The sequence below is a fragment of the Lissotriton helveticus genome, chromosome 7 (genome assembly GCF_964261635.1).
Source record: "Lissotriton helveticus chromosome 7, aLisHel1.1, whole genome shotgun sequence".
NCBI classification, from domain to species: domain Eukaryota; kingdom Metazoa; phylum Chordata; class Amphibia; order Caudata; family Salamandridae; genus Lissotriton; species Lissotriton helveticus.
Window position 1 is genome coordinate 83,427,539 of NC_136068.1, and position 22,620 is coordinate 83,450,158.

A 22,620-nucleotide genomic window follows, 5' to 3' on the forward strand; every position below is an offset into this window, starting at 1 on the left:
AATCGACTAAGCCACATCTGAAAAGTGGGTGCAGCAGGATCTTTCCATCGCGCAGCCAGTATAATACGGAGGACGGCGGTGCCTAAAAAGACAATCCTACGTTCCTCCATACTATAGCCTAAGGATTCATCATAACCGAGAATATATAAAGTAGCAGAAGATCTAAGACTCCGACCAAAAACCTGTGCCCAAAATCCACCAATCATAGCTAGTAAGATATCAAGTTTGGGACAATCTGCAAACATGTGGATTAGATTTGCTTGAGCCTGTCCACATCTTGGGCAGCAGTCATCTGCCCGCAGTCCCCACGTGAAAAGCTTAAACGGAGTATAATACAGATTGTAAATAGTTTTATAATGTTGAGCTTTAAGGTTGGGGGCTAGAAATAATGTTGCTGAGAGGGTTAGGGAATAGTCAATGTCCACATCTGGGTTTCCCAATTTTAATGCCCAAGATCGCTCAACACAATCTAAATCATCAACAGAAGATTCAGAGAGTAGGTCATATAGGGTTCCTATCCTGGTAGCCTGTCTCCCAATAATAGAAAAAAAATGAACATTCTCTAAATTAATGTTAAGTTTAGAGTTACGGATACTGGTAAACACTTGAACGTATTTTAAGAAATCTGTAGATGGAATATCGAATCTCTGCCGTAACCCTTCAAAGGATGGAGAAACATTTTGTCCAAAAAAGTCACCTAGTGTATGAATGCCAAGATTCTCCCATTTCCTAGAGGTATTATCCTTTAGATAAGCTGGTATGATCTTACTATGCCATAAAGAGGTGTATTTAGTGATTTTAGGGATACCTAGGTGTTTAGAGGCAAGTTTCCATATTTTCCATGAATCACTAATCACCTTGAATTTGGTCTTCTTATAATATGATGCCTCAACTTGTCTCAAAAATAAACCTTGGCACCTACCGCCTAATCCAAGTTCAAAAATAGAAGGGATATGTAAATCTATATTAGACAAAATGGAGGGTTTAGCATTAAAAAGTTGACCCATTTGCTGAAGTAGTGTTGACCAAAGATAGAATGTCAAATTCGGGATTCCAAGGCCACCTCTGTGTAGGGGAAGAGTCAGTAATGGTAACGCTCTCCTAATTTTCCCATAGCTCCATAAGAATTTAGATATAGTGGAGTCTAGAATTTTAATAGTGGAGCCATCGCCCATCAGTGGAATGGCCCGGAACAGATAAAGTATTCTCGGAAATATACTCATTTTAATATAATTTGACCTCCCTATTATAGATAGATGTAGATTGTCTACCCTCCTGAGGTCGGTTTTTACTATACTGATCAAAGGATCATAGTTAAGTCGGTTGATGTTCTTCACCTCAGGAGATATATTTACCCCAAGATAAGTCGCATTTTTAACCTTATATGGGTTGTCATATGTGATGTTATTCGTGCAGAGAACCATGGTTTTATCCCTATTTAGAGAATAGCCAGAGTAAGATCCAAAAACCTGGGTAATTTGCTCTATTTCTATTACTGCGTCAGCCGGATTGGTTGTAAGCACGGCGATATCGTCGGCATATGCCAAAATTTTAGTTGAGTAGAGGCCCACCTTAACTGGCTGTATTTGAGGGGAAGTAAGAAGCTTTAAAATTAAAGGATTAAAGGGCAAATAATATCGGGGAGCATGGGCATCCCTGCCTAGTGCCTCTTTGTACCTCTACAAACTCCGATTCTGCGCCACCGATGGAAAGTTTGGCCCTTGGATTGATGTACAGAGCTTTTATGGCTTTAATAAAACCAGGCCCAAAATTGTTGAATTCCATAATGTCCCACAAAAACCGCCAAGATACACGGTCAAATGCCTTTTCGGCTTCGAGCAGGATCATCGATATTTCACCCCCTGTGGCGCCTGTGATGTCAAATAGGGAAATAACTCTACGGGTATGATCAGTCGTGCCCCGACCGGGAATAAAGCCATGCTGCCACGGGGATACAAGATGTTCGATGACCCTACTCAACCGATTTGCAAGAATTTTGGCATATAGCTTTGAATCAGAGTTTATGAGGGATATAGGCCTGTATGAAGACGGAAACTGAGGGGGTTTCCCCTTTTTGGGGAATATCGCAATGTTAGTGTGTTTCCAGGAGTCTGGTGATGTTGAGTGGTACTGTACCCCCAAAAAGAGATCTAATAGATAGGGTAGTATCTGTTTGCCCAGCGCCTTATATAGATCTAAAGGGATCTTGTCGGGGCCAGCAGCTTTTCCATTAGCGAGATCTGATAGTGCTATCTCTAGCTCTATAGTTGTAATTTCTTTTTCAAGATCTTCCTTAACTGCTTGATCAATTTTTTTAATTAATTCTGGTTCACACAGCCACTCATTGAGAAAGGTTTTCGTATCGCTGGTAGGCTGGTGATCATCTTCCCCTTGATAAAGTTTCTGATAGTATTTTTGAAACACACCTACGATGTCTTGGGTAGAAGAATATTGTTGTCCCTCATATTCAATATATTTTATTTTATTGTATGTGTGCTTTTGTTGGGTTCTAAGAGCTAATTGTCTCCCTACATTTTCCCCTGATTCATAGATTTTATTTTTGTTAGCTTGATATATTTCCGCAGCTTTTTGCGTTAGCGAGCTATTCATTTCTGTTTTTAAGATCAATAGCTTTTGCAATGTATTAGAAGTTGAAATTCCTCGCTGAATCTGGCTAGCATGTAGTGTTTTAAGGTTGATGAGTTCCAAATTAAGCTGAGTGATGATACTATCCTGAATCTTTTTACACTTAGCTACATACGATATAGTCTCCCCCCTCATCGCTGCCTTAAAACAGTCCCAGACAATGAACCTAGGCGCACTATATTGATTACAATCAAAAAAAGCTTGGGCCCATGATGTTATATGGTCTATATATTCAGGGTTGACAAGGAGCTTACGGTCAAATGACCACTGGATATTAGGTCTTTTAAAACTATCCAAATCAAAGAAAAGAGTGAGCGCGTTGAGGTCAGAGATGGTTTTAGGGGATTTAATAATATCTATTAGGGCCGCTTTCTGTAGCGATGTCATGATGTAATCTAATCGGGCATACTTATTGTGGGGATAAGAATAGTAGGTAAAGCCATTATCATTCTGTCTCAACATATCCCATACATCAAATAAGTCATGACTATCCATCAGATGGGATACTGCCCTATAAACCTTAGGTTTACGGCCATTATAATTCTGGGGTAATCTGTTATTCACTAAGTTCCCTAGGTTCAAATTAAAATCCCCACATAAGATGAGGGGGCCAGGACAAGAGGCCAGTTCTAATTCAAGGTCACCAAACAGTTGTGGATCGTCCAGATTGGAGCCATAAAGTGAACAGATGGTGATGCCTAGCTCCAATTGGACCAAAGCCCACCTGCCGCATTTATCTACCAGTTGGCGTCTAGGGACCGCCAAGCCCGGTTTAACCAGAATAGCGACCCCACGTGTTTTAGATGTTTGAGATGTTGATGCGATCAGATTATAACCAGGAATTTTTAATAGATTTTTATCACTTTCGGCTATATGGGTCTCCTGAATACATAGGATATCAACAGGATCCTGATGTAGTAACTGAAAAAGTTGAGCCCTCTTTTTTCCATCATTAAGGCCAGCAACGTTCCAGCACCACAGTTTTAATCTCCCCATTTAAAGTTATCCCCCAGCACACCGGCTTGTTCTATACTGTATAAAATATACCAACATATTTCAGACTCGATATTAATATTCCAGTCAAAATTCCAATTAATCATCATACATAACGTGCAGTTCCTGATAAGAAAAAAAGATCGCAGGTTTTGAACATTTCTTATACTTTTACTTATACTATTGATCAAGCTCATTTTTATCGTTTTCCCCCCCTCTCCCTCTCCCCCTCCCCTACCCTTTCCCTCTCCCTCCCAACCCCTGCTTCCCACCCCCCACCCTCCAAACCCAACACAGTGAGGCAATTAGACTCTATAAGAGTCTGTTAGTGATGGAAAGACACTCCCAGACCAGGCCTAAAAAAAACCACATCAAACAAATATACTTTTCCCAAAAGAGAAAGAGAGAGATTTATTAGATTGAAATTAAGTATAGAGAGAGCACGAAAGAATAAAGATAAAGGTAAGATAAAGAGAAAAAAGATAAAGAAGAGAAAGATATAGGGGGAGTTGGCCTTGTATGAATATATTAGCTAATAACCCTAACCAATTATCTCAACCAATTACCCTGACATAACCCAGTTTCCATCCTCCTTAGTTTCCCAGCCATCGGCCCAGAAAAAAAGTTTTTTTTTTTTTTTTTTACCGGATTTGTCATCATTAAATCATTAGGTCATACTGTCTAAAAATTATTTGGCTTTTATCTCGGAGGTGAAAAATTTGGTCTGTCCATTATACAGTACTTTCAGTTTGGCTGGGTTATTCAGGTATACTTGTGCTTTCTTTCTCCATAAAGGGTTTGATAAGCTGTCGTAGGCGCCACCTCCTTTCCACCGTAGTGTGGCAGAAATCCGGCCTAACAAAATAGGAGATGGAGTCTCTGGTACGTCGGGCTTCTGGCCTGGCTTTGTCTGAAATGGCTTGTCGGAGAAGAAAGTTACCAAAAAATACCAGGACCGCCCGTGGATAGTTTCCCTGTTTCTGGGTGGGTTTTAAAGCAAATGGTGTTCTATGTGCGCGTTGCACTTCTGACTCCCAATTCCATGAGGAGAGCTCAGGAAGTGTGTCTTTAAAGAGCTGGATGATGAAAGCTCGCATATCAGTACCTTCGATGTTTTCAGGTATTCCAAGGACGCGTAGGTTGTTACGTCGAAGACGATTCTCCATGTCCTCGAGCTTCCATCTCACATCGCTTAGCTCTGCTTCATGTGATTCAACCTGTTCCTGAGTGGCTGTAGCCTCAGCCTCATTAATGACTATGCGATCTTCCATTTCTGTCATTCGAGTGTTAAAGGTGCCAACAGTTTTTGAGAGTTTACGTACTACTCCCTGTACCTTATGAAGAGCTAGTTGTGCCTTGCGACCATCTCTCGATGTTTCCTCACGATGGGAGGCAATAGCCTGAAGGACTGTATCCATCACCGTGGAGAGTGTAGCGTCTTGCTGATGTACAGAGCTACGTTGAGTGGAGCGCGAGCTGGAAGTATGTTCATGTTCTTGAGAGCCAAGTATCATGGAAGGGGAATAATCCCAAGCTAACCCCATGGCTCTTTTCCTCCGTAGGCGGTTCTCTTATTCTCCCTGGATTCGCCAGTTCTTGTCTCATGATCACTCTCTGTCCCAGACTCGATGTTAGTCTCGATATCGAGTTCAGAGTCGTCTGACCATCTAGCCTCTTCAATTCCTTCGGAAATTGAATAAAAGTCTGATGGATCCCTATCACTGTCAGTAGGGTCAGGGATTATCTCATCTCTACAGTTTTTCCCACTTCCATCTAGCTCCCCCAACAGATTCTCCGGATTCTTTGAGATATCTCTGGTTCCTGATGCCTGCATATCGCTCATTAAGGCGCTAAATCCTGATGCCTGCATATCGCTCATTAAGGCGCTAAATGTAGCCTGAGTCTGCCCACCTTGCGGTGTTTGACCGTCCTGCACAACCACATTCTCAAGAATATTAAGAGCTGTCAGGGCAGCATCAGGTTCTGTTACTGGTGGGGCTGTCGAAGTTGTAAAAAGTGTCGGTGTACCCTGGGCTACCAGATCAGTAGAGAGAGGTAATACATCACAAGGAAGGTGACTCTCCATACCTCGCACTCCAGCGTTAAGAGTCTGCTAAACCTGCCATCGTAGATTGCTGGAGCCTCACTGAGGTATTCTCTTCAGCCGCTGAGATTGTGAGAATGACAGCATTTCCCTCTTCACCAGCTTTTCCATTTTTAGTTTGTCCACTAGATGTCACTGCTGACCCAGAGATGGCGTTCTGTGCACTCGGAGCACTTGGTTGAGCTGTTGGCTGAGCTGATGATTGAACCATGGGTTGAAGCGAAGTAACTGCCACCACCTGAGCTGAGGGAGCCGAGGCAGGAGTCTTCCGGAGCAGTTCGATCACCGAGGGGCCAGAAATGGGTGTTACAGGCGGCTGTTTAGAGCTTTTTCTGCTTTTTAATTTCTCCCTTTGTTTTTGGCCTTTATGATTCTTCCTCTATCATATTTTTTCTCCTCTTTCCCTTTCTCGTTCTTACATCCTTTCTCCCTATTTTTCCTTCTCTACTTGAATTCGTTATTTTTCCTATAGTATAAATAAAATATTTTTTGTCTTTTTTTTTTTTTTTCATTCCTATTCTTTCCCTCCTTCCTCCATTCCTTTTCGCCTTACTCTTTTTAAAATATTTCTGCATCATTGTTTGCTCTATCCCTCTGCAGAGCTTTTAAACTTATGTGTCGATGAAAATCTTGAACTTCTTCATAGCCTTCATCAATCATCCTGTATTTTCTGTCCTTCATGCATCCAACACGGTACACCTGCACGAGAAAGGGCGACAGTGAAACCTCATTTCATTTTACCTACAAATTTCCTACCTCATTTCTCATTGCTTCCTTTCTTAATGATAAACCCGTGTTACTGCCTCATTCTATGCAGTGCTCTCTGCTATGTCAGTGCTTAATTTGTATATAAAAAAATAATAATAATAAGTGCCAGGGCTCTTGTCAGGAGGCCACTGCAGCTTGCACCACACATTGCCCCTGCAATGGTGCCAATGACCGTAACAACACAACTCCTAACCATCACACTCCTACAAGTGTGACAATATCGATGATTCCAGGCCCCCAAATCTCTAAGTTAGCCAGACAGCGCCACCTTGTGGCAGACTGTCACAAGCGCTGTGTTGACAATTAAGTGCCGGTGCTGCGCCCTGAAAAACGCCGGCTCAAATTAAGCATTGCGTGCTCTACTTAGTTGCCAGTTACTATCCCAACTTTCTTGTTTATGTCCACTAATCTATCTGCCTAATTTCCTCAGGGTCCGAACCATACAGAAGGTCCATGGTTGGATGCCTGGAACCAGGTGAGACCTTGCTCAAAACACCTTGGACCCCTTTCACAGAGCTATTTGCATATTTAGGTTTTGCTTACACACACATATTGCCAACTTATATATTTATGGCTATTTGCAAATCCCTTTCACACCGATTTCCACCCTGGAACAAATCTCATAAATGTATTCCTAACAAGGGACCCTTTCCAAGATGGAAAGGGAACACCCCTTAAACTGGTGAGGGTGTGCAGGAACGATTTTCTTTATAAGGAAATATTTCTTCCTGGAGAAAAACAGAAAAAAGTCAGAAGGTGGATTTGCACTTTCTGACTGCCACGCTATTCTAGGCGTAACCTGGCAAACCTTTGTGCATTTCAGGAATTTGCAAATCTACACCCAGCAAGTATGTACACATACGAGTATAAATTAGTTTTTTTTTTTTTAAATCGAGACCCTCAAGTCTCACTTGCTCTGAATGAGTGTCACCCCTTTTCTATTTCACACCTCCTTCATCCTTTGGTTAAAAAAATATAATACACAAAGTCCTGAAATCTTACACTGGGGCACGTGGGGTCTTTGCTAACAGTTATTTTTTGCTTTATCCTTCTGTAGTCAACGATTGGTGGTTAGATGTAGCATGTTTACAGGGGGCCTAAAAACTCTACTCTACTCTTCCACACACACTCACGAGCTTCCCCTTCCATATGTTAAAGGTCAGAGTATGACAGTCTGTGCCATATCATATCGACATACATGCAGGATTTACTTTATTTTGGATGCTAGCCAGCAGGTACTGCTGCATGTTTACCTTGAAATCCTAGTATTTCAATTTCACCCAACCACTAGTTGGCGCAATAATGCACAGCATAGTGAATCCAGAAAAGATTCATGCTGCAAAATGAATAGTTTGTTACCTGTCGGAGTTGTTTTGCAGCTTGAAGAATTTTCTGGGTTCACTAGCGAACCCACCCTTCTCTGCTAAGGAAGAGAACTATAAGGAGAAGAAAAAAAAAGAATGCGAAGATGGCTACCAAAGGTGGGAGCCTCCGGAGGAAGCCCGTCGACGTCACAGAAGGGCACCAAATCGTACTACTTCGACGTCCACCAACAGAAAGAAAAAAAAGAGAAGAAATACTACAATTCCGGACCCAACCACTAGATGGCGGAATAATGCACAGCATAGTAAATCCAGAAAATCTTCAAGCTGCAAAAGTTAACCGACAGGTAAGAAACTATTCGTTTCGAGCAGGTCTTCAAGTGCTACGGTTCAATCAGGCAATATCTAAGGTGTACCTTCCAAAGCACATTTCACTGAAGCTTCTCCAATTCGACCTGTGCCCTACATAGTAACTTCCTACTTCATGCTCAACAGGGTTTCCCCTCTTTAAATTGCCAAGGACATCTATACATCCTTGCTTTGGCCATGTCCGAAGCCATTTGCAAGAAAAGATTTTGTTAAACTCCGAGGGCCCTAGTCACAAAAAAGTACCTGCTACTTTCTTTTAGCGACTCCTGGCTTATTTAGAGGCAGGTGATTGAGCCCAATTTTTAAAGTAAAAAATGGCTTCATTTTAGCATTCACCGACATTAAATTGCTTTAACTTCAATGCAAGTCAACCGGGAAATTATCTTCCACTTAAAACTTTGCCAAAATCTCTGTTTTCCTATTCCCAAATGTTGCATGAATTCAGTTGTATGTTAGATGTGCTACAAGAGTAAGTTACACATACTTGTAATAGAACCTTTGTGGATCTGGCCCTGAGTTTAGAACATTCACAGTAGTTGAACGCTACAACCTTGCCATCTGATCCTGAAATGGGCATGCGCTGACTGACATACCACAGGTAAACTCATCCGAATGTACATACCACCCATACAGTTTCCATTCAAACCAGGAAAATGCTGAGCCAGGGCATAGGTGCTATACAAAAAAAAGCCAAATTCTATTTATTTAAAGCAATGTCTGCTCTAGAAATTCCTTTTCTTCATACCCTATCTGAAATTGTATAGCCACTTGAACACAACATTGCCATATTAGTTCCTGGAGAGAATTGCAGCCTGTGTACAAGGCTCTACTTGGGGCTTGGCGCTAAAGCCAACCTGTGTAGCATTCGCAAAACTGGTTTCTTGATTTAATACAAAGGTGCAAATTGAAGGAGTAAATTTGCATAGTTGTTGCTTTGTCCAGTCGACACTGGAACGCTTTATGTTGGCTAAGTGGGAATTTTTGATCAGCTGGTATTTTAAATTGAGGAATATGAAAGGACGAGGAGGGGGAAACATCCTTTACAACGAAACTTTTACAACGCACTACCATTACGACGCAACTTTTACAACGCAAATTATTACAACGCATAGCGCTGGGGGGCGCTCTAGGATAGGGAATGGGTTTAATGTACTATCCAACACCTTCCCTACTATCCACGGGGACTGGAGTTGGAATAGTAAATTAAACTATTCACTATCCAGCGCCCAAAAGCATTATGCGTTGTAATGGTATGCGTTGTAAAACTTGCGATGTAAAGGTAGGCGTTGTAAAAGTATGCGTTGTAACGTCATACATCCCGAGGAGATGGTGGTGGTGGTGTAGGAAAGTGAACTGAGAAGATCAGGAGCTAATCTTCAACTCGCCTTTGAACAAATTATCCCATGTCAGTTGATCACACTTTATAACTGTATTTTTCATCAAAGCTGCTTTCTAGCCACACGTTTTCCAAAAAAGGAATACATAATAAACACACTGCACACTCTCAGTAAGCGCTCTTCATTTATTGGCCTGTTCGACTGTCATTCACATTATGCTTGCACCCACCACATCATGGGTCATTGAGACAACTCCCGTCAGCCAGGATGAATCAGGAGGTTAGTGGCTTCGTTAGTGCACAGGACGTTCCTGCCAATGGCCCACAAAGTGCCCTTGGCAGGATACCTGGGCATTAGAAAAACCTGGGATAGGTTGGACTCACTGTTCTAATGGCCAGGGATGCACAGAAACACAGAGATGTTCTATGGAACCTACTCAGCTTGCCAGATGAGTGGTAAGTCAGGAGGGAGGACAAAGGCACCATTAGTGCCTCTATCAGTTTATGTGTTCCATTTGAGCAGGCGGAACTCAACATAGTTGGTCAATTTGATCCCTCCTCACAGTCAGGCAAGACGTATATATTAGTTGAGGTGGATCAGGCCACCTGGTAGCCTGAAGCTGTACCTCTGAGGAGCATGACTGCATGGGTGGTAGGTGGGGACCTTTTCTAGGGTTGGATTTATGAAAATGGTAATTTCTGACAAGGGAACCAATTTGATCTCCTCTTGCATAAGAGATATGTGGGAGTAAGCTGGGGTGACATACCATTTTTCCATAGCATACCACCCACAAATCAATGGTTTGGTGGAGCTGTTCAACAAAACACTGACGAATATGCTTGGAACTCTGCCAGAGAACCTCAGGAGGAAGTGGGATCTTCTCCTGTCTGCTTACTGAGAGATTCCGCAGAAGGTGGTAGGCTTCAGGCCCTTTGAACTTCTGTATTGAAACCTGGTGTGGGGTTCACTCACCATAGTCAGGGAAAGGTGGAAAGAAAGCTCAGAGTCTGTACAGAAGGATGTGGTGGACTATGTAATTGGACTCAAAACGTTAATGGAGCAATACATGAGTCAGTCAAAGTAAAACCTTCAGGCTAGCCAGGTGCAGATGAATGAGTGGTACAACCCGAAAACTAGACACGGTGTATGAGTGACCTCCAGGCTCGTTGTGCCACTTCGGCATACAGACAAACTGATTCTGCAGACATGAGAATAATTCCTATCAAATATTGTGATGCTGTCAGTGAAACTATGACCTTGCTGATGTTCTATGCTCCACCTTACCCCTCTAAGAAGGAGAAGGAGAGGCTCCAATGCTTGGATCACAAAAGAGAGCTCAGTTTTTAAATTGATCATTCCACAGAACACCGGGTGGATGAGCATCTTTTTATGGGGTCCTTTCCAGCAAAAAAAGGCAAGTCAGTGCAGAAGCGAACCATCCCCCACAGAACTGTGCTCTGCATTAAGATCTGCTATGCATTGGGATGATGCATCCCAAATGCAAAAATACCAGTCGCAAAGGGGAAGATTCCGAGAATCTGCCCCTTTGTGAACTGATTTTACCTTGATGCATCTATGCCTAGGAACTTTGTGACAAACATAGGTGAGTGATTTAAAGTTACCTACTATACAGCGGCCTAGATCCACACCACTCCTTCTTCTGTCCTGATGAAAGTCCGCCGATCATGCGGTCCTATGGACTGAAATATGTCGACCACTGATAACAATACTACATAGGTGCAATGGACCACTTACACATCCACTACAGCACCTAGCACTGTTTGTAACCTTACCTTCCTGATCAATAAAATGCTCTTTACAGGACACAAGTTATTTTTAACTCTACACTTTTTTCACATATTTTTACACATTAATCGCGACAGTCAAAGAACCAGATGGTCTTCGTCCAGGTGGAGGAAAGTTGACTGCCTGAGGAACGGGAAACTCAGGTGGAAAAGAACCCTATGATCAAAATGCTCACCTGACTTCGTCAAGCGGAGAATCAAGATATACCACTACCTATATAGTTAGAGTGTATAAGTTCCTTTGGGGAAACAGCCTCTACAACAAGCATTTTTTAGCACGCATATTTTTACCTCGAATATGCATTTACAACGCATGCCAATACCACACATTTAAGGTAAGTTGAGATGGGTGGGGGGTCTCCCCCCCACAAGTACATTGTTTGAAATCTAATAACAATGCATAATATTGGCATGTGTTGTAAAGGTATATTCGCTGTAAAAACATGCGTGCTAAAAAATGCCTGGCAAAGGCATGCAATGTTGTTACCTACAGCATACAACCGGGCCTTTTTACAACACTTATAGACCCTGGCATTCCAAGACACGTGGTTCATTGCCCTTTCGATTAAATACTACTATACATGGAAGCTGAATGAATCACAGCTTCTTTCTCCCCATTCTGATTTTTGGAATCTCCTTCATGGGTTCACTCCGCCAACGCCTACCATGTCTGGCCAACATCCTCCAGACGATTCTCACTCGGTGCCACTCATTCCGTCTGATGTCACAATGAGTTTGTCTGCCTCTCCTAGTGGGAACAGACACCATCCTAATCACCATTAGGCACACATTGAATCCTTCAATGGGGCAAGTACACCCTTGCAGTGCTTAATTTATGCCAGTGATTGCAGGTGGTAGGCACTGTCATTCAATTTTTGGGGACTAAAACTTTGCCATCTGACTTTGAGCCAGAGCAAGAAAGAGACAAGAAGAAAAGGAAGGGAAAAGGTGGAAGCGGGAAATAGGAAAACAGTGTAGAGTACGTGTACTTCCAGCAGGGTCTCTACCCGAACATAAGCTCTCTAGCTCCAGGCAAAAGCTTTGCATCATCTAGGCACTGGTGTATGCCTGGGGCTCCATCTCTTCGAGCACGGCATCTATCCCCATATATAGTCCCTCCACCAAGCACAAGGTCTCTGGACCCCACCCGGGATCCTGTGATCCACCCCAGGTTTCTATCTTCTACAAAGCTTGTCTATCTACTACATCTGGCCTCTATCTCCCATAAACCCATCGGTCACCACCCGCACCCTCTCTCACCTTGGAGTCATGGAATTTGCGCTGTTGGCACTGGTGGTGCTTAAACGAGCAGTAGCTTGGGTGCTGATATTGCTCTGAGTCGCAGACCTGTGGACATAAACAACCAGAGAAAAGATTCAGAATTCTAAGTTGAAAATTAGGAGAAAGATAGAAAGGGTCCAGGAAGGGTAAGGTGTAGGTATACCTTGAATGGCAGTAAGCAACACTAACCTTGTCTGGGTAGTCCCCTTCCTGGAAGTAGGAGTACTCCTTTTTCAACCACTTGTTGACGTGGGGCCCAAAGCAACCATGAAATTGCAGCTGGCTGCACCAATAGTCTGGCCCCATCCCGGCGTACAACTTCATCCCATAGAATTTTCTCTTCTTGAGGACATTAGCCTATGAACAAAGCAATGGAGGATCAGAATGTGTAGAAAACAGTTGCTTGCTCGCAGTAACTGCTCCATCAGCCTTGAGTATCTCTTCTGTTAGTACCACATGCGACCTGCTGGTGGAACAAACTGATGCATAGCAATGTTAGGAAAAAGGGGTGGACAGGGAAGACTCGCTTCCCGATTCACAAAGATAAACTTAGACTTTAAGTTTAGACCTAAATTATAACTTTAGGCTTGAAGTCTAACTTTAGACCTGAAGTCTAATTTTAAACCTAAAGTCTAATTTTAAAACTAAAGTCTAACTTTAGACCTGAAGTCTAATTTTAAACCTAAAGTCTAATTTTAAAACTAAAGTCTAATTTTAAAACTAAAGTCTAACTTTAGACCTGAAGTCTAACTTTAGCCCTGAAGTCTAAAGTTAGACTTCAGGTCTAAACTTAGAAATTAAGTCTAAACTTAGGCTATAGGTATAAATTTCGTAAAAAATGCATAAATCACTCTTTCAATGAAGACATTGTGGTCCTCCGCTAGTTGCATAACCTTGTTGAGTGTCTTTCGGAAGCATTTCACCTCTCCATTAGGGTGGGATTGTAAGTTGATCTTGATATATTTTTGGGGGTGAACAACACTTACAACGCAACTTTTACATCGCAGAGCCTTTACAACGCAACCATAACAACGCAAACTATTACAACGCATTGCTCTGGGGGGGCGCTCTAGGATAGGTTAATTTACTATCCAATAACCTTCCCTAGTGTCCACGGGGACTGGAGTTGGAATAGTAAATTAAACTATTCACTATCCAGCGCCCAAAAGCACTATGCGTTGTAATGGACTGCGTTGTAATACTTGCGTTGTAAAGGCATGCGATGTAAATGCATGCGTTGTAATGTCATACATCCATTTTTGGGTCATGGCAGCAATGTACTCTTTAATGAATTGTTGGTGTGAATCTTTTTCTTACTCAGGACATTTCGTGAGTGTCGATAACCCATAGTACGCAATGGTCAAAGTTGTTCACGTGTTAAAACAAGGCCCAAAATCTTCAGTAGGAGGCCTTTGCGCAACCCCCCTCTGGTGCAAGACCACAGAAACAGGTGCTGCAAACCACTGCACTGTAAGCTCCCAGCACTATCTCGGTCTGCAAATGGTCCAGTTTGGTGGAGTGGAATGCTTTTTGCTCCAATGTTTAACCAAAGAGACATATCCCTGAGCTCTAACAACAGATGGCTCATGAGCTGTGCTTCTTCTTGTAGTCCTTGAGACTTAATTTGCTGTGGCTACTTTGTTCTGGGGATCAAGCCTTAGCTCCTTCTATGGCAGCTTGCTTTGATCTCTCACCATTGCCCTCTCTTGATCTACACTCCCCAGTGTTTCATCTGGGTCCTGCTTAGGGGGCGTGGCTTGGACGCCGATCGGGATGGCGGCGTGAGCCTGCAGCTCCGTGCCCGATCCCGCATTTTATCCTGTAATTTACCATACACGCGCTGTTTTTAGCATGATTATCCTGTGCGGTGTATCGGGGTAGCTGAGGGACGCTGTTCCGGCCTGGAAGGAGACCGAGAAGTGTGTTGGGGCCCGATATCTTTGCTCGGTGGGACGACACAGAGCGAGGCAAGATGGCGCCGACCCCAAAATACGGAGGCTGATTTCTCCGACACATCGGCTCGCAGCGGCAGCATAGTGCACATCGGAGCCTGAAGGTGTGAAAGGAGAACAACTGCCGCGGCAAATGGCTCTTTAGTTGGAGTGGCCGAGCAGCGCCCTCGCCGCTGCCTTATTATTTTGTGGACGGGGTGCCACTCCCCCGTCACTGGTGATGGCGGCCGAGTAGGAAGTCGCCGTTCCTCGACTGTGCCCAGCGGTCCAGCGGAGAATGAGAGTGTAACGAGAACGGATCAGACCTGCGTCCTGGAGGACCCAGCAGCCGCTCTGCCGGATGCCCCGGCTGGTCGCCGATCCCTGAATTAGACGACGGCCCGCGACAGCGACTGTTGGGCTGTATGCGGAGTGGTCCCCGGAGCGACAGTTACCTGCGGACTGGGCACCTAACCCCACATTAAGTTTCCCGGACTGCCCTGGACTATACAGTTGGCATTACCACCCGGCTTGGTTGGACCCTCCTGTTTTCTGTTATAGCCATACAGTGGGTAATGTGAAACTGGTTAAGAAGCGGCCCCGGGTGCTCACTGAGATCGGGCTAGATGTGGGAGCTGCCTGCCCGGAGCAGGGGGAGGCGGTAAATGGTCGGCCATTTTGAGCACGGGAGTGCGCCCGTGTGTGGCGATCGCCTTTGTCTCTGGGATTGACGATCGTTTCATGGGGAGTCCACTGACCCTGTTGAATTACAGAGAAGGTCGGGGGCGACCCTTGCTTAGCGAACGAAGGTGAGATCTGGGATATCCCCCTTCAAGCGAACCGATGATGGCGCTCACGGGACACAAGATGGCCGCTGAAGGTGATGGCGTAGCACTGAGTAAGGCGACTGAACAAGGCGCAGATGGAGGTGCTCATACAGATCCGGAAAGCTCAGCACAGGAGCGGCGGCTGAATATGCGACTGGATGGAATACTGGAGGCGATAAATGCGACCAAGAACTTCCTGCATACGGATATAGCGCAGGTCGCCACGGGACTGGGCCTATTGAGAGCGGACCATGCTAAGCTTACAGACAGAGTGAAAGAAAACGAGTTGCTGCTCCAGGAGCTCAAACCCGCGGTGGTGACTGCAGAACACAAACTGTCTGATATAATAGGTCGGTTGGAAACACTGGAGAAACGTGCAGAGGATGCCGAAAGTCGCAATAGGCGCAATAATGTACGAATAGTAGGCCTTCCGGAAAAAGTTGAAGGGGATGACGCAGTGGCCTACATGGAGAATTGGTTTAAAACGGCCGTGGCACCGGAGGGTCTGTCCCCCTTCTTTTCCCTGGAACGGGCGCACAGGGTCCCGGCCCGTCCGCCCATGCAGGGCCGCCCTCCCAGGCCTATGGTGGTTAAGCTGCTGCATTTCAGGGACAGGGACCTCCTGATACAGAGAGCACGCTCGCTGGGCCCCTTTCAAGTGGACAATAGCTCTGTTACGATCTTCCCCGATTACACACAGGAGGTCCAGAGGCGCAGGGCTTCTTATCTCTCCGTGAAAAAAGAACTGAGAGACGAGGGCATACAGTATTCCTTGCTCTTTCCGGCCAGATTGCGAGTGATAGTGGATGACAATACTCAATTTTTCCAGACCCCTGATGAGGCATGGTCGTGGCTGGAGTTGTATCGGGCCGGTACGGATCGCAGAGGTAGAGGTGACCGTGAGAGACAGAAACCGCTACAGATGCGAAAGTCGAAACGCATCCGCAACCGGAATAAACTCAAGAAGGCGCTAATGGACGGCCAGATGGCGGCGGACAGGAAAGGAGCACTGGCCGCGACGGCGTCCATTACGGGCTCACAACCTGACAGGCGATCGGTGGGCTCGGACTCTGATGAGGACGGCAGGAAGTCTGGAGGAGATGCTTCGGAGGTGGACAGTGCTGGCGGACCGGAGGTCACCCCGCAGACGGCGGATGGACTATTTAACGAGTGACATTCCGGGAGGTACCGGTGTAGGCCATTCACTATATTATACCCTGGTGCTCTACGCTCTGCCAGGTATTGTGTTGCTGTGTAATATGGGATCAAGGCTAGGAGCGGGGTGCCTGCCTGCCCCCGGTTGGCTCTGAATCACCCTCCCATTGCCCTTAAGGCCTTCTGTAGTAACGACTACAGAGTAGTGAATTGTGTGTTGTGTTACGAGTTTGGATGGGGGCTGATAACTTGTTGTTAGGTCCTGTTCTGGGGTGTGGGGTTTGGGGAGTTTTTTGGGGTGTTCTGAGTGGGGGGTTTTGCTGCAATGATGTGGGTGGTAGATTGATTTGGTGGAGATGGTGGGGTGATGGCGGCAATGGGGGCGTTACCTGATTTGAAGTGCCTCACGTGGAATGTCCGTGGACTCCGAACGATGTCAAGGAGACACAAGGTGCATGCCCATTTGGTGCGGCGAGGCATCCAAATTGCACTATTGCAAGAAACCCATTTAACTAAACAGGAATGCACTGCGCTGCAGAAGAGGTGGCGTGGACAGGTATTTGGTACCGCATACTCGGCTTATGCCAGGGGAGTGCTGATATGGGTGAGAGCGGGGATCCCATTCCAGGCCTTGAACCAGTTGGTAGACCCTGAGGGGCGGTTTGTGGCGGTGGAGGGGAGGCTGTATGGTCGGGATGTGGTTCTGTGTAGTATATATGCCCCTAACACTGACCAAGCCCGATTTTTGGATTGCCTGACGGGATCGCTAGCACACTTTCTAGCTGGCCACATAATACTGGGAGGCGACTTTAACTCGATCACTGATGTCTTCTTAGATCGGTCGCATCCACCATTGGTTGACTCCCCGGTGCGTAGGCTAGCTTCACATAGACAGGATTGGCAGGAAAGGTGGGGCCTTCTGGACTGGGGACCGAAATCGGCCCTGGCAAAGTGCTCAGCCGGCCCCCCCTCTCCCCTTGGGGTGCGACCTCACTCTTTGCGAGGGCCGGTTTTCATCCGATTTTGTTACAGGGCCGTTTTTGCAGCTATGCTGCAAAAAACGGCCCTGTAACAAAAACGGCCCCCTGGGGTCCAAAACCGGCCCCCACCCATGCGGCCGACCGGGGGATTGCCCGGTGCCCGCAACGGCCAGTCCGGGCCTGGGAGGGAGCAACATCCGGACTTTAGGGACTATTCTTTCTTCTCAGCACTGCATGCCTTACATGTTAGGATAGACTCCATCCTCTGTAGTGGCCCCTTGGCTGCCTTGTCAACCCACACGGAGTACCTAACCAGGACCATTTCGGACCATAATCCCTTACTGATGACGATTAGGTGGCAAAGGGTAAGGTCGGCGGTCCCGACATGGAGGCTGCGGCCTGACACATTAGAGGACCCGGTGTTTAGTGATAGAGTCCTTCAGGGCATTGAGAGCTACTTTGCTGAGAATGAGGGGACTGCGGCCACGAGATCGATCGAATGGGATGCGATGAAAGTGGTGGTGAGAGGTGTCTGTATGGGCAGATTCATGAATGAAAGGGCGACGGTCCTGGTTGACCTGGAGAAAGCAGAGAATGTGTTGAGAGACCTGGAACAGCGTAGCCCTGAGCGACCTGATTTGCAGGAGAGACTGATGGAGGCGAAGGAGAGGGTTGCTGCGGAGACGGAACGTCTGAGGTGCTATGATTATAAGCTTTATCTCACCAAGGTACATGCAGAGAGGGATAAGGTGGGCACATTGCTGGCTAAACTAGCTAATCAGGAACCTAGGGGTAGCCCGGTTATGGCCATTAAGGCGGAAACGGGGGTGATGGTCTATTCTCAGACAGGGGTGCTACAGCGCTTCCAATCGTATTATACGAACTTATACGCAAGTCGGCTGGAGGTGACGAGCTCTGAAATAGGCGACTGCCTAGAAACCGTCCATCTCCCACAACTGGAGGATGAAACCGCAAAGTCATTGGGTGGCCCGATAACGTTGTCAGAGATTCGAGTGGCCATTAAGCAGATGGCCAAAAATAAGACGCCGTGGGTAGATGGATTCCCGATTGAATTTTATGTGAAATATATAGATACTCTGGCGCCCAAGCTGCTGACGGTATACTCGGAGGCCCTGTCGCTCGGGCGACTGCCCCAATCGATGAGGGAGGCCCTAGTGATACCACTGCTGAAACCTGGTAGGGAGGCCTCAGATGTGACATCGTACAGGCCCCTGTCTATGTTGACAGTGGACTATAAGATCCTGAGCCGTATCCTGGCCACGAGATTGTTACCACACATGACCACGCTTGTACACGGGGACCAAGCCGGGTTTATACCTACTAGGAACACCTCCGTAAACATCCGCCGCCTGGTCCGCCTATTGGATGGTGCGTGGACGGCGGATCAAAGGCCAGCAGTCTTATCTGTAGACATCGAAAAAGCCTTCAATAGCCTTGAATGGACATATCTCGACCAGGTGCTTGAGAAGTTCGGCCTGGGAGACGGCTTTGGACAATGGACAAGGGTTCTCTACTCCTCGGCCACTGCCAGGGTGCGATTAGGTTCTGTCATATCCTCCGATTATCCGGTGCACAGGGGAACGAGGCAGGGTTGCTCGCTCTCTCCCCTATTGTTTGCTCTAGCAGTGGAACCGTTGGCAGCGCGAGCAAGGGAAGGAATATGGTACAACGGGATTGAGCACGGTAGGGACATCCATCATATCACTGTATGCTGATGATCTCTTATTGTACCTAGCGGACACGGAAAGGGCTCTGGAAGGGGTTGTGGAGTTGGTGTCACATTTTGGTCGGCTGTCGGGCCTCAACGTAAACTGGAATAAGACTTGTGTTTACCCATTGCCGGCAGATACGCAGTATCCCCCTCTTACGGTGGATGTGGTCTGGGAGGGTGCGTGCTTCACCTATCTGGGTGTTCGCATCTACCATGATACCATGAACCTACTGGATGGCAATGTAGGGTGCTGTTTGCGGGCCCTGAGGGGCTGTATGTCTTTCTGGGCCTCCCTCCCTTTGTCGGTGCTGGGCCGGGTAGCGCTACTGAAAATGGTGGCACTACCGAGGTTGCTCTATTATTTCCGCACCCTTCCGACGTGGATCCCACAACTGATCTTTAAAGAATTGAGAACGATGATTATTGGTTTCCTATGAGGGACTGGCCGGCGTAGGGTTGCATTGGATACTCTGACGCGACCCAAACTCGAGGGGGGGATGGCAGTCCCCGATTTTGAGTTGTATTACCTGGCGGCTCAATTGCAAGTGTTGACACAAAACGTTGCTAGAGAATTTAGAGGCCCAGACCATACACGGGGGGCAGGTATCCACCGACACATCTTGTCGTACATTGTCATGCAACAGACACTGGAATTGAGGACTCTGACTGCAGAGGAGAGGACCCTTCGACTATACTGGCATAGGAGTTTGAAACGGGTGAAAGCAGCACGACCATACGCGCTGGAGATCCCTTTGGGGATGCTGACAGCGCTGCCGCACGGGGGTCGTTGGGGATCTATATCGTGACGGAACGTTGATGCCGTTTACGGTACTGCAGGATCAATTTGGGCTCCCAGATGGAAGCTACTTCTTGCATGCGGCAGTGGTCGCAGCAATGCAGAAGCACTGGAGGGGAGGGCTGACGGAGCCGACCACGACCATGGCCTGCCAGTATGTGGTAATGGCAGCAGGGACATTCAAGGCAGTGACCTGTCTCCACTCCAGGATGCTGCATGAGGGATTAGAACCGCTAGCCAAGCTGAAGGCAACATGGGAGGACAGTGTAGGCAAACCCATACCGGACACGGTCTGGGGCCATATTTTGGAACGGACGTGGAAGGGTTGTAGGAACGCCCGTTTTCAGCAGGTGCACTTCTTCATACTACATAGGGCTTACTTGACCCCGGGGAAGATCAAACGGTACTTTCGAGTGCAAGATGCGATGTGCCCGAGATGCTTAGCAGCTGAGGTTGAATTCGACCATCTGCTGTGGGGTTGCCTGAAACTGGGGACATATTGGCCTGCTGTGGGGGAGCTCCTGAATTAGATTACTGACCGGGAGGTGGAGTTTGACATGGCGGCCTGTCTGCTGCTTTGGTTCCCTCATACGGCTAGGACGAAAGTCACGAGCAAATTTATTGACCTGGGACTCGTTCTAGCCCAAAGAGAGATAACCTGGCACTGGAAATCCAAGGAGGGTCCATCGGTGCGGAGATGGATGAATGAGCTGTTGAAATGGTCCAGGTGTGAAGGAGTAATTAGAATGCGACTGGCTACCAGGTCGGGTAACGAAAAAAGTTTAGAGAAAGCGAGGGCCTGGGAGGTCATAGTACAGGCCTTGAAGGACCACATGACTGAGGATGAAGAGCAGGAAGGATAAGCGGAGGGGGTTCCACGGGGCTTAGTTGTATGAATGCGCATGCCCGATTAGTAACGTACTCTTGTGCCAAACTCACAGATGCCACCCACATCAGCAGGGGGTTGGGGGAAGGGAGGGGAGAGGGAGGGATGGGTGGACCGCATTAGTGCACCGCTGTGGAGAGGGGGAAGCACCAGTAATATGATCAGTTAGCGGGGACTGATGGATAGGGACCCTTGGAACCCATGACATAAGGGCACCTCAAGGGCTTACTGAGGGACCTTAGGAATCACCAGTGTGGGTAGCGATAGTGTAGGTCTGACACAGCGAACACTGGTATTCTGGCGTCACCCATACAGGATAGTTGACTGTGCTTAGCGGTGCCTTGGGGAAGGGAGTTTGTTGGTATAAAAGCGGATACTATATTATGCTGTTGACCAGACATTTCCTAGAATCGGCCACTGTGTACTCTGTCTGAACTGGTTGATATGCCGCCCTGCCTCCGGGATGTGGGCTAAATGGCTGTGTGCAAATTTATAGATACAGAGGTACTTTATGATATGATGATTATGAAGGTTGACCTATTTCGATGTTTGTTTTGTACATCTGCAATAAAAACTTCTTAAAAAAAAAATAATAATCTGGGTCCTGCTTATGTTAGAGCGTATACTAATGGATTTGCAACAGTTGGAAAAAAGTAGCAACAAAGAACTGAATGGGACAAACACTGTGATGATGGAGTATGGTTTTTAGGTGTAAAATAGTTTCTTATGCATTCTAATGAAAGCACTTTGTGTAGGCGGAATGATACTTGAAGTAGCTTATAACATGAGGTGAGTGGGTAGTATTCGCTTGGTCGAGCTAAAGCCCACTCTATGTATGTTTTATACAATAGTTAACAATACGTCTGCAGACAGCTGTGCTGTTAAGCCATACATAAAAAGAGGTTTTCAGAGAGGTTACTAATGGGCTCTGTTTTTGCCCTCCATGTCCCTCTCGCTCTTCAGCATAAAACCCAAAGCTATTACTAAAATAGAATTATGTGACAGGCTTGTAGGAGTTAAATTACGGAAATAATGGTCCAAGGAAACACTCCTTGGCCCCTTTTTTCATATAGTTAACCTTGGTATGAAGGATCACCTTGGACTGTTTCCTCTCTCTTCTTGTGTTTTCTCAAGCTTGGGGGTGGCACTTGGCTGACCATGGGAAGGGGAGTTGAATTATTAGGTTTGGAGCAGGACCAGCAGAAAACCATGATCATCAACAAGTCCAGGACCACCAGCACACCCAGGTGCACCAGGACCAGGAAGTGCACCAGGGCCGTGAGGAACAGATCAGAAACAAAAAAATAAATCAGGAGGAACAGGGCCAAGATGATCAGAGCCAGATGGACAGAGAACAGGAGAACAAGGGGACCTACGACAAGTAAGACTAGGCAAATGGGCCCAAGATCAAGACAAAGAAGACTAGGAGGAGAAAAAGGAGAAGTGTCAAGTTTAAGGAGGCCAGGAAATGAAGTGAGCCTGGAGGAATGAGATTTAGAGCAGGACATGGATAACCAGGCCAGAAGGACCAAAGGGGCCAAGAGTACTATGGCTCAGTGGACAATGATCAGGTGGAGAAACAGGGCTAGGGGAACCAGAACAAAGAGGGTTAGTCTAGGAGAACCAGGGCTATAGGACCATGATCAGGAGGACCAAAACCAGGAAGGCCAACAGGACAAGGTGGAGGA

The 22,620-nt window shown here is 46.4% G+C and overlaps 1 protein-coding gene across 1 annotated transcript in view; it reads right to left on the reverse strand.

Annotated features, from left to right (window-relative positions):
• Nucleotides 1-3,932: 3,932 nt before the first annotated feature.
• The window catches only part of ACRBP (acrosin binding protein), a 182,940-nt gene continuing 164,252 nt past the window's right edge, over nt 3,933-22,620 (reverse strand). Inside the window, exons 7-9 of the mRNA XM_078652948.1 lie at nt 12,815-12,982; nt 12,605-12,691; nt 3,933-6,442 (exon numbers count right to left, since the gene is read on the reverse strand). Coding sequence (XP_078509074.1) covers nt 6,302-6,442; nt 12,605-12,691; nt 12,815-12,982 — 396 coding nt within the window. The 3' untranslated portion in view covers nt 3,933-6,301. The remainder of the gene's footprint in view (nt 6,443-12,604; nt 12,692-12,814; nt 12,983-22,620) is intronic.